This window comes from Cucurbita maxima, unplaced genomic scaffold (assembly GCF_002738345.1).
Source record: "Cucurbita maxima cultivar Rimu unplaced genomic scaffold, Cmax_1.0 Cma_Scf00025, whole genome shotgun sequence".
In the NCBI taxonomy this organism is placed as follows: domain Eukaryota; kingdom Viridiplantae; phylum Streptophyta; class Magnoliopsida; order Cucurbitales; family Cucurbitaceae; genus Cucurbita; species Cucurbita maxima.
This window is the reverse complement of record NW_019272041.1, coordinates 2,521,492-2,528,667: the sequence shown is the minus strand read 5'-3', so window position 1 is coordinate 2,528,667 and position 7,176 is coordinate 2,521,492. Positions and strand designations below refer to the sequence as shown.

Genomic DNA, 7,176 nt, shown 5'->3' with positions numbered 1-7,176 from the left:
TTTTTTTTTTTTTTTTTTTTTTTTTTTTTTTTTTTTTTTTTTTTTTTTTTTTTTTTTTTTCAAAATCAGCCAAATGGATCGATCAGTTGAAGCATAATTCAATTTGAACGTCTGAAAGAGAAGAAGAATGGAGGATCTGATATCGAACTTCAGCAAAACCCTAGCGCCATTTTGCAACCATCTTCAAAATAGCTGCAATGCTCTCAAGCAGTCCGTCGATCGCCGCCCCATTCCTCTCGGTTCGCACTATTTCCGTCTCTTTCTTACCTTGTCCTCTCTTTTTGGTACTCCGACGAATGGAATTTGATTGAAAATTACAAAGAATTGCTGCCTTTATAATCTAGGAGATCGAATGTGGCTGTTTTTTTCTTTTCCGTTCGTGAATTTGCTATTGTGTTTTGCTTTGATGAATTAGACTGCAATTTTGAGGTTGTTGATAAGTAAGGGTTGCTGATTTGTGCTAATTGTTGAGAATATATCCTCCAGATTCGGCATCATCGACCTTCATACAATCTCTCAACCGCCGCGTGTCGGCTGTTACTGTTGATGTCAGTTTGCTCGAATCAATTTCCTTAGAAACAGTATCCTTTGAGGAGCTGTTAGGGCACGTCAGTGAAGTTTACAAGAAGAACGAAAGCGATCTCTTGGAGATACAAAAGCAGCTTAAGAGCGTCGGATACGTTCCAGGTGAATTACATTGAATTCCTTCTTTTTCTGAATGTTGTGATGAAATGACGAGTGGAGTAGCTTTAAATAGGATACATACGATCCTTATTATTATTAATCTTAAAATTCTCAACATCATTTACTTTTTTTCGAAAAATCATAGAACAAAAGGGAAAGAATGATTATTAATTTTATTAATGCTGCATCATTTATCTTCTTTTGCCTTAGAGTTCGAGATCGATGAAGAAGACAAAAATTATAACCATGCATTAACATCTGGATTACGTTTCGAGCTTTCAAGCTCCAAGGATGGATTGAACGTACCGTCTTCATACCAGAGATCGGTCTCTATGACAGGACTTGCCAAGCATAATTTCGAAGAAGACATACTGTATTGTATCCTTCCCTCATCCTTCCCTTGTTATTTAGTAGTATCTTATCTTATTGGTTATATATAAATAGAGAAAACTAAAAGATTGAAACTGTGGTTCTTTACCCACAAATTTCAAGGCACTTGGCTTGGCTGACGGCACGCTCATGGGTGCGCCAGCTAAGGTTAGAGATGAAGCAAGGCAGAACGGCAACATGTGCAAGGCTAGAGTATGCAATGCACACATTCCCGGTTTGGCTTGTTCTGTCCCTGAGTTTGTTGTTCATATGCACCTTGACCTTGTTTTTGCAAGGCATAGCAAACCAAGTGCTTTTAAAATTTGTGGATATGAAATTCTTTAAGTGTGGCACACTAAGTGCAGTTACCTCTTTAGGGCTTCTGTGCGTGGCCAAAAAAAGTGATCCTACTTATTATTTTTTGGGTGAAGCATGCAATAGAAAAATTCAATTAAAATAATAGAAGAAAATTACAGTATGAAAAATTATAGAAATAAGGATTTTTTCCAGAAATTCTTTAAAGATATAACAATTTCCCCCTTATTTCTTTTTAACCAGTAAAAGATTACAAAAGTTACAAAAAACCGGAGGTCGCATGCTGCACACCTTTCAAAACACAGGATTGGTACAAGTGTATAAAAAGATAGCTACCTATCAATTAGCGAATTATCTTGTACCCTCAATCACTTGGTTGTTCTTGTCATTTCCAGACTCGATGACTCTTTAAGCTTACAAAATGCTGGGCTTTCAGATGTTTGTCTGGCTACTTTAGCATCTGAAGGTAAGAAGACTGTAATTGCCACTTGCCTTTATATGCTATTTTCCAGAATATGTAAGAGGAGTAAAAATGATGGTTATCCATATTTGGAAGGAGTTTGAACTTCGATTGTTTTTGGTTATCTGTAGTGGCTTTATTCTTCGCTTAAGGCTTTCTTAACAAGCGACTTCTCATTATTGCGTTTATAGGTAACTCCAGGTTTGATGATCCGTATGCGGATTTTCATACCCCGAAAAAGTAGGTTCAAATCTGTATAATTATATTATGATTTTAGAAGATCATTTGATTGAATTTGAACATTTGTTGTTTCTTTTCATTTCATCAGCAGCTCGTATATTGCCAAATAAAAGATTAGTAAATTGAATCATAGGATTCATTGTTCTTTTCAGGTTCTTAGGGAAACCACTTGACTCCAATTTTCCATGCCAATCTGCTGCACAAATTGGAGTGTCTGAAGGTAGAAAGTTCGTAGATTGCAGTCTTAGGCATTATTATTTTAATGATTTTTTAACCTATATCAAGGTATGAAGTTCATGACTTTGGCATTTGTATGAAGCAGAGGAAGGTGAAGATTACTTGAAATATGAAGAAGCCATTTCACCTTCAATTAAGCTATCAAAGGATGACTTTGAAAGTATCCCATCATATATGAAGAGCCTAGCATCATGGGAGGTACGACACTATATAATTCCATTTGATTTTATTCATTAATGTTTGTTGAGTTTCCATTATATATCTACCTTTGTTAACTTGATGGTTGAGAGACCTTCCTAACTAGCCGAGAGTTATTACTAAATGCATGATGAATTAGATGAAAATTAAATAGCCCTTCTAACAAGCCGAAGAGTCACCACATGTAGTTCTAAATGAGCAATCAGAGTAGTTCATACCGTTTCCTCCTAGTTTTAGTAACACGGTCAGCGCTATTCACACCTACGTTCCAACAAGTTCTCGAGGAGTTTTTAAGCCGAAGTCTAAGGTTTCTGGTAATACGGTTGGTTTCCAAAGAAGGTAACATCCACGGAGAAGATTTCTTTGACCTGGGGAGTAGCATCTATCCTTTCTGATTTGAAGCATATACTAGAAAGATGCATTTAATGGCCTCTGGGTCAAGTGTACTTCGATTGGGAGATGGATGTTGAAAAAAAGCTATAAACTCAAATATATCTTAGGGGATGATGTTAAGAACAGTCTCTTTATAGGGGTAATAGTCAATAAGAATCTGTACGGGACTTTTTATACTTATAGTTGTAGAAGCAAACATTTTGCCAATTGGGCAGGTTGTTGTAAGGGATAGCTTCACCCAAACATGTTCGGGTAAGTGACCATCGTAAGAGATTTAGCTATATCTTGAAGGTGTAGTTTTTTCTTTGAGCAATTCTACTTTATTGAGGAGTGTCATTGCAAGAACTTTGGCGAACAATCCCATTTTATGATCGCGTCGCGTGAGGAATTTGAATGTGAATATGTAATGATCCCTTACATCTCCAAAAACCCTCGACTAAAATTACAAGAACGTTACCTGTATATTTGCGTGATACTTCCTACGATTAACCTTATGTATAAAATTGTTATTTCTATTTGCAAAATTTTTACATCTTTGAAATCCAACTTGTCCAGGACCTCATCGTGGCCGTTGAGAACATCAACTCATTTCTGAAAATGAAAGCCAAGGGAAAAAACTATATCTTTCAAGACGAAGTTTCATCAATGGGCCTTGGTAATCTACACGTACTAATTTAATCATATACTCCAGTCAAGAAGACATTAAAAGAAAAAAAGAACCAACAAAAGCTTAACGACTTTTAATGCTTAAGTAGAACCAATGCACTTAGTGCCAAGAAAATATTTTTCGATTGGGTGGGAAAATTTGAATATGTGACCTCTTAATTTAGGACATGTTTTTAAGTAGATGAGCATAGTTGGTTACACGCCATATTGCATTTTTTTTTTTTTTTTTGTGCATCTTTGCAAAAGGAAAAAAGAAACGGCAGTAGCATTTACTCTTTGACTATGTTCTACATTTGATTACCTTCCTTTCTCACCATATTCTCCGTAGACATGCACCATAATATAGTCTAGACATGCCATTTTCACTCTATTTCGGTCAGTGTTTGGAAGTGATGCGGAATTAAGCGAAAGTAAATTTACATCCCATTTGGCTTATACCGAGTAGCGGAATGAAACTAGTCCAGAATCAATGACTATTAATAACAAGCAATGTAGTGACAGGGTTCACATTTTTGTAGGTCCCAAAGCGAGATCTTTTCTGATGATACTTGTGCGAATGAAGCGGGTGGTTGTGGAGACGGTTGATGATCAGATATCCTACAGGGTCCTATAGACTAGATATACAATAAAATTGACGACAACAAATAGGTTTGTACCCCAAATTTAAACTTTCACATTGCAATTGAGATTTGTTCCTAGAGGATTGAATGCAAAATTTTTATTTGATATTTCCTTCGAAACATAGCTTCCTTCATCATTATTGTTATATATATTTTTTTATATTAAAACACGATAGGAAGAAAATTAGGAAACAACAGAAGAGAGCGATATATGAACGAGTTTCCATCGGTCTTCAAATGTTTCACAATCTTGATATTCATTATAAATTTGAGTCACAATCTTGATATTCATTATAAATTCTGAAAGATAAAAAATATAATTATTTGAATTTTTTGGTAATAAATTTTCAAGTTTATAAATATTTAGTTTATAATCAAGTAATATTATTTCCATTAGCATGAGACTTTTTGGGAAGTCCAAAGCAAAGCCACGAGAGCTTACTCAAGTGGACAATATTATACCATTATGAAGAGTCGTGTTTGTTTAACATAGTTTATCTGAATAATAAATTGTTTACTGATCTCTTTCAGGAATCACTCTTGGAGACAATTTGATTCCGGGAGACAATTTTACAATTTTAAAATGGGTGTATTCTTTTTAAGCAGCCAACTAATTCACTGAACAGACTGAGTTATTGTGATGATACCCTTATTTACAACAACTTTGAGGTATGATTTTCCAAATCACAGGTTAGCATTTGAAAAGATGATTTTCCATTAAAAGATAAAAAGTTCACTCATGCAAAGGAATGTAAATAAATTGTAGGACCAAAATATTATTTATAACATGGAGAAATTTTCGAGCTGGCAAATAGGCGTGGGCAGGGTGGTGAGCAAAATGAGTTACTGAGTTTTTAAAACTTGTAAGCCGACTTTATACATATCTGTTAGGCCTCTAGGCCTAAAATAATCTTTAAATTTTCAACGTTATATTTAATTATTTTCTTATCTATTGGATATGCATTTTTTTTTTAATTTACAAACTTAAATGTCAATATATCAAACTCATGCTACAGAACTGAAAATTAGAAGTATTTATAAAAAAGAATGTTCATAAAATGAACCGACCAAAATACTAATAACTAGGTAAAAAGTGGATAGAATTAAATCTATTATTTTTTTTACAAGTACAAACATGAGAATTCGAACTTCTAATCTTTTAATCAAGTGTATAGATTCAAAATGTTAGCTTAGCTATTATACGTATCTTTAATTCTATCAATGATGATGTGATATAGTAGAAAAGGTTTTTCATTTGTAAGATTTAAAGTGGGGTCTCCCACATAGGTGGAGGAAGTGAACATATTGGATACTAAACTGCAGGGCTGATGATGTACACAATAAGGATTATAAAAGTTGCACAAACCAGCAGGCACCACCAAAAGAGGGTAAAAATAATGAATTGAGACAAAAAGAGTGGCATCTATAAACTCAATATACATCCCCTCAGATGGAAAAATAAGAAAATAAAGAGGAAAGGAACTTGTTATGTACCTGGTAAATTACACTAGACCTTCATAACCCACCAACCTTTTATAAAGCTGAAGCTTTAATCGAGTGCATTAGAATTAACACATGGTAGAGCCTCCGATGGAAGAATCGAACCACAGTAAAAACGCCCGAGGAAAAACGAACCTCCCCACCCAAATTTAAGCAAAAAATAAAAAGGGAAAACAAAAACTATATCACTGAATTCCTATCACTACACACTAGAGAATAACTTCAAATAGGAGCTTTGTTTCTTCATACGCACCTCATTCGCATATGGCTAACATTTTCTTCCACAATTGGCCGAAGTGGGACTCTTCATATGGCTCAAGTTTTGTGTAGAAGATGCCTATGTTCAGTTGTATATTTTCACTGGTTTCTCATATGTGGCACGGTTCTGCAAACAAAATTTTTATGCAAATTTAACAATTATAATATCAAACAGCGCCCCATAATCTCATATGACGAGCAAAAGTAGAGAACGTCGTTTTTGATATACAAGACAAATGAAAAAAAAAAAACCTGTTTGCTTTATATCATATTTAGTAGGCTAAAAGGGAATTTGCTACGAAGATAACCATAAAAGATGGTAAGAGACCCTCACATGATTGACAGCATAAGACCTCTTGGGAGTGTTGTCTGAGTGCTCCAACCCAAGGTACTGTTCCCAAGCACCATAAATGTCTCTTCTCTGTATTGTTTATTTGTACAGATTCATTACAATCAGTTCATTAAGTTAGACAACAAATAAAAGTGATCAAGTCAATACCAAGAATAACAGTTCTTAATCCAAATCTTGAAGGGTAACTCAACTAAAACAATTGAGAACAAAACTTACAAAAATTACAGTTAAAGCAGAAAGTACCTGAAAACGATTGGAGACGATGTCAGATTCCTGCAGATATTCAGGCCGCCCCAAAGAGAAGAATGCAAATTTCCACTGATGAAATAAAGTTGGAAAAGAAAATAGCATTATGGTTCTAAAATAATTTGCATTAGGGAAAGAAAAAGCATTTCCACAGCAGAATGAAGGTTGAAGAGGCTACCTTGGAGAACTCTTCATCTGGAACTTGAAGTTTCTTCTGTATGCGAACTTTCACATCAGCCAAGGTCTCACCTTCATGAATGACCAAGAAAAAGGGTTCTCCAAAATTTTGTACTTGCTGTTGAATAAATAATGTATTTTAAACAATATGATACAAGAAAGCTTTAAGAAGTCATGATAATCAAATTGCTGGAAGCAATTTCAGAAAACTCAAGATGAATATAAATTCCATACCATTTGGTTTTGGGCTGTCTCTTTGCTGAAGTGGTACACATGAATCAAACGATCCTGAGGACCAAGGTTTTTCTCCTCTTCGGGAATCTGATATTTTCATCAGAAATAATATAAGGTTAGCAACAAGTTTAGCACTACTAACAAACTGTCCAATTTCATACTCTCCAAACCATGACATCAGACAATATGGGCAAAAAAAAAAAAAAAAAAAAAAAAAAAAAAAAAAA

The 7,176-nt window shown here is 34.5% G+C and overlaps 2 protein-coding genes across 3 annotated transcripts in view; one reads left to right on the top strand and one right to left on the bottom strand.

Annotated features, from left to right (window-relative positions):
- Nucleotides 1-84: 84 nt before the first annotated feature.
- LOC111498640 lies at nt 85-4,833 on the top strand. Of its 2 annotated transcripts, none has more exons than XM_023149962.1 (10): nt 85-239; nt 487-687; nt 895-1,057; nt 1,764-1,834; nt 2,020-2,068; nt 2,221-2,288; nt 2,388-2,503; nt 3,452-3,551; nt 4,081-4,210; nt 4,714-4,833. In XM_023149962.1, exons 1-9 carry the CDS (start codon nt 128-130, stop codon nt 4,173-4,175), a joined length of 975 nt encoding a protein of 324 aa, XP_023005730.1. In that variant the 5' UTR covers nt 85-127; the 3' UTR covers nt 4,176-4,210; nt 4,714-4,833. The 2 variants fall into 2 exon arrangements, with proteins under 2 accessions (XP_023005730.1, XP_023005731.1); XM_023149963.1 differs by having other exon boundaries at nt 86-239; nt 2,391-2,503.
- Nucleotides 4,834-5,565: 732 nt separating this feature from the next.
- The window catches only part of LOC111498615 (ubiquitin carboxyl-terminal hydrolase 12), a 16,608-nt gene continuing 14,997 nt past the window's right edge, over nt 5,566-7,176 (bottom strand). The window contains exons 28-32 of the mRNA XM_023149920.1: nt 6,950-7,036; nt 6,717-6,833; nt 6,536-6,610; nt 6,275-6,361; nt 5,566-6,067 (exon numbers count right to left, since the gene is read on the bottom strand). Coding sequence (XP_023005688.1) covers nt 6,026-6,067; nt 6,275-6,361; nt 6,536-6,610; nt 6,717-6,833; nt 6,950-7,036 — 408 coding nt within the window. The 3' untranslated portion in view covers nt 5,566-6,025. The remainder of the gene's footprint in view (nt 6,068-6,274; nt 6,362-6,535; nt 6,611-6,716; nt 6,834-6,949; nt 7,037-7,176) is intronic.

Excerpts from the sequence above, each read along its gene's own strand:
- LOC111498640 (XM_023149962.1), top strand. The coding sequence starts at position 128 with ATGGAGGATCTGATATCGAACTTCAGCAAAACCCTAGCGCCATTTTGC. Across the intron at positions 240-486 it reads TCGCCGCCCCATTCCTCTCG|ATTCGGCATCATCGACCTTC; the intron begins GTTCGCACTATT and ends TATATCCTCCAG. Across the intron at positions 1,835-2,019 it reads GGCTACTTTAGCATCTGAAG|GTAACTCCAGGTTTGATGAT; the intron begins GTAAGAAGACTG and ends TTGCGTTTATAG.